Consider the following 2,318-nt stretch of genomic DNA (forward strand, 5'->3'; position numbering starts at 1 on the left):
TTAAATATTTAACGCTCTGAGCACGCAAATCACACTCAAGTAGCTGCGTGGCCCACTTCACAAAAAGGGGGGTTGAAAACTACAATAAAAAAAAAACCGTGTCAGAGCGTACCTAGTCTACTGTATATGCTGTAAAATTAAACTGCTTGATTATCCTGGGGAATCCCTGCAGGGCTCCGGACGATTTTCCTCGCAGCAGATGCATGAAGATGAGGGGGAGTCAGAAAAGACTGGGGGTTGTTGGTCTAGGCACAACATCACTTTCCAGCCCCCCCCCCCTTTTTCCCTGCCATTCCTGCGCTGTTATTGGTCACTGCTAAACGTTTCTTTGGGCCAATCAGCAAGGACACAGCGCTCCATCCTGTGTGTGTAGCAGCGACGCGTACAGAGCACAGCCAGCCCAGCAGGCTCTGCTCAGTGACTGCTGCTATGGTGTATCGAGACGAAGTGGTGAGATTAACGTCCCGGTTTAGAGTTAAGGACGAATAGACTCGAGGAAGTAAACAAGAGAGGACTTGGAGCGACTTGGAGAATATGAACAAAGCAGAAGCACCACGTCGCCCGACCGCCTCTCTAAAATTCACTATCGACAACATCCTCAACCTCAAGACAAGCGGCAGTAACTGTGACACTTGTCAATCCGCCGGATCGCAGGATGAACTGGCCACAGCGATGCGTAAAGACAGTTTTCATCACGAAGAGAAAGGAACTCAAGCCAGACAGGACCCGGACAGGCTCAACGACAGTGGTAAGAGCTTTGAACCAATTTCTATCTGTGTTCATATTTACGCACAGCTCGCACTCGTCGATAATTCAGTTTAACGTGACAGCAGAGTTTGAGTAATGACCACAGTGGGTTAATCAAAGTGTCATTTTATTGCAGAGTTAATCACAGACTGTAGCGGATCAACGGAAACGGTCGTCATCAGCCGCGGGAATCAGAGGAAGGTGACGGAGGCGCGCTTCGAGAGCGGGGACAGCAGTTGCGATGACAGCAGCTCTCCCACCGCAGCCACAGACCCCCACAAAGGAGGGAGCCCAGGCAAGAAGAATAAAATGATAACGAAAAAGAAAACACGCACTATTTTTTCAAAGAGACAGATTTTTCAGCTGGAGTCTACTTTTGACATGAAACGTTACCTGAGCAGCGCAGAGCGCGCCTGCCTTGCCAGTTCGTTGCAGCTCACGGAGACCCAGGTAAAAATATGGTTTCAGAACCGTAGGAATAAATTGAAAAGACAAATTTCTAACGAAATCGAGGGACCAGTTAGCGATTTCCCCGAGACTGGAAAGCCTGTGGTGGTGGGGCAACTCCCGGCTTTGTACAAAGAGAGCAACCTGCTGGGGAGATGCCTGCTGCCCGTGCCTCTGCCCGTGGTCTACCCGGGAAGTAGCACGCCTTACCTCTGCTTCTCAAACGCCAGCAAGTACTTCAGCCTGTATGAAGGGGACGTATGATGCTTTTAACAATTCCCTGCAGTGAAAGAGACACTTTTAGTGGTCTGTTGCCAACTTTGAAGCATTTAAGGTGGTTTAGATGGAGGAGACGGCTCTGCGGCCTTAACTGTTGAGTAAGACTGCAACTACAGTGGCAGGGGAGTAGTTACATATCACATACAAATAAGCGGATTCAGTATTATTTATTTTCAGTCATCTGTGGGTTTTGTAGAGGCCTGACACGAAACCTATTGTTACACATTGCCCTGTACAGATCAATCTCAGGCTACGCTAATGATAGCCCGAGGGAGGCCCAAAACAATATAATTTAGATCATTTTATTGTTTACATTATTATTATTATTGTTATTATTATTGACAAAAGCATATCCAGCAGCCTAAGCCACCAAAGAAATTATATCCGATTTGCATGCATTTACTGAAATTATCTTTGTATTTAAATGAATGTAATTAACATTTTATTCTGTTTCACGCATGTGTTTTGTTTTTCTGAATATTTTATCATTCTTACTTTGTTTCACGTTTGCCTGTGGGCCCATTACACCTTTTATTGAAATTGTAATTAAAATATCTTCAAGAAATATTTCACAGAATTGATTCAGTATTTTGCAGTGACCCTTGTGTTTCGGACATAAATTGTATATAGTTTCACAAAACTGTATATAATACGCTATGGATGCAGTTGTTGGTTAATTAATTTTCTCAATATCTTTGCTAAGAGGATTCTGTAGGACCTATTGACTGAAAAGAAATAAAAAACACAGCTGCAAAAAGGTAAATCATGCAAAAGCGTAAACATGTGGCCTCTGTAAAAACCACTCAATGTAAATTTGTTTTAAATTACACCAGGCTGCTGTATCC

At 44.2% G+C, this 2,318-nt stretch overlaps 1 protein-coding gene across 1 annotated transcript; it reads left to right on the plus strand.

Annotated features, from left to right (window-relative positions):
- The first annotated feature begins 378 nt into the window (after nucleotides 1-378).
- Nucleotides 379-1,871, plus strand: hmx4 (H6 family homeobox 4). Its single transcript, XM_085408726.1, has 2 exons — nucleotides 379-748; nucleotides 884-1,871. Exons 1-2 carry the CDS (start codon nucleotides 535-537, stop codon nucleotides 1,456-1,458), a joined length of 789 nt encoding a protein of 262 aa, XP_085264852.1. The 5' UTR covers nucleotides 379-534; the 3' UTR covers nucleotides 1,459-1,871.
- Nucleotides 1,872-2,318: the final 447 nt, after the last annotated feature.

This window comes from Rhamphochromis longiceps, linkage group LG6, assembly GCF_057381845.1.
Source record: "Rhamphochromis longiceps isolate RC_006_pf linkage group LG6, R_longiceps_female_GT1.1, whole genome shotgun sequence".
NCBI classification, from domain to species: Eukaryota; Metazoa; Chordata; class Actinopteri; order Cichliformes; family Cichlidae; genus Rhamphochromis; species Rhamphochromis longiceps.

Excerpts from the sequence above, each read along its gene's own strand:
- hmx4 (XM_085408726.1), top strand. The coding sequence starts at position 535 with ATGAACAAAGCAGAAGCACCACGTCGCCCGACCGCCTCTCTAAAATTC. Across the intron at positions 749-883 it reads GGACAGGCTCAACGACAGTG|AGTTAATCACAGACTGTAGC; the intron begins GTAAGAGCTTTG and ends ATTTTATTGCAG.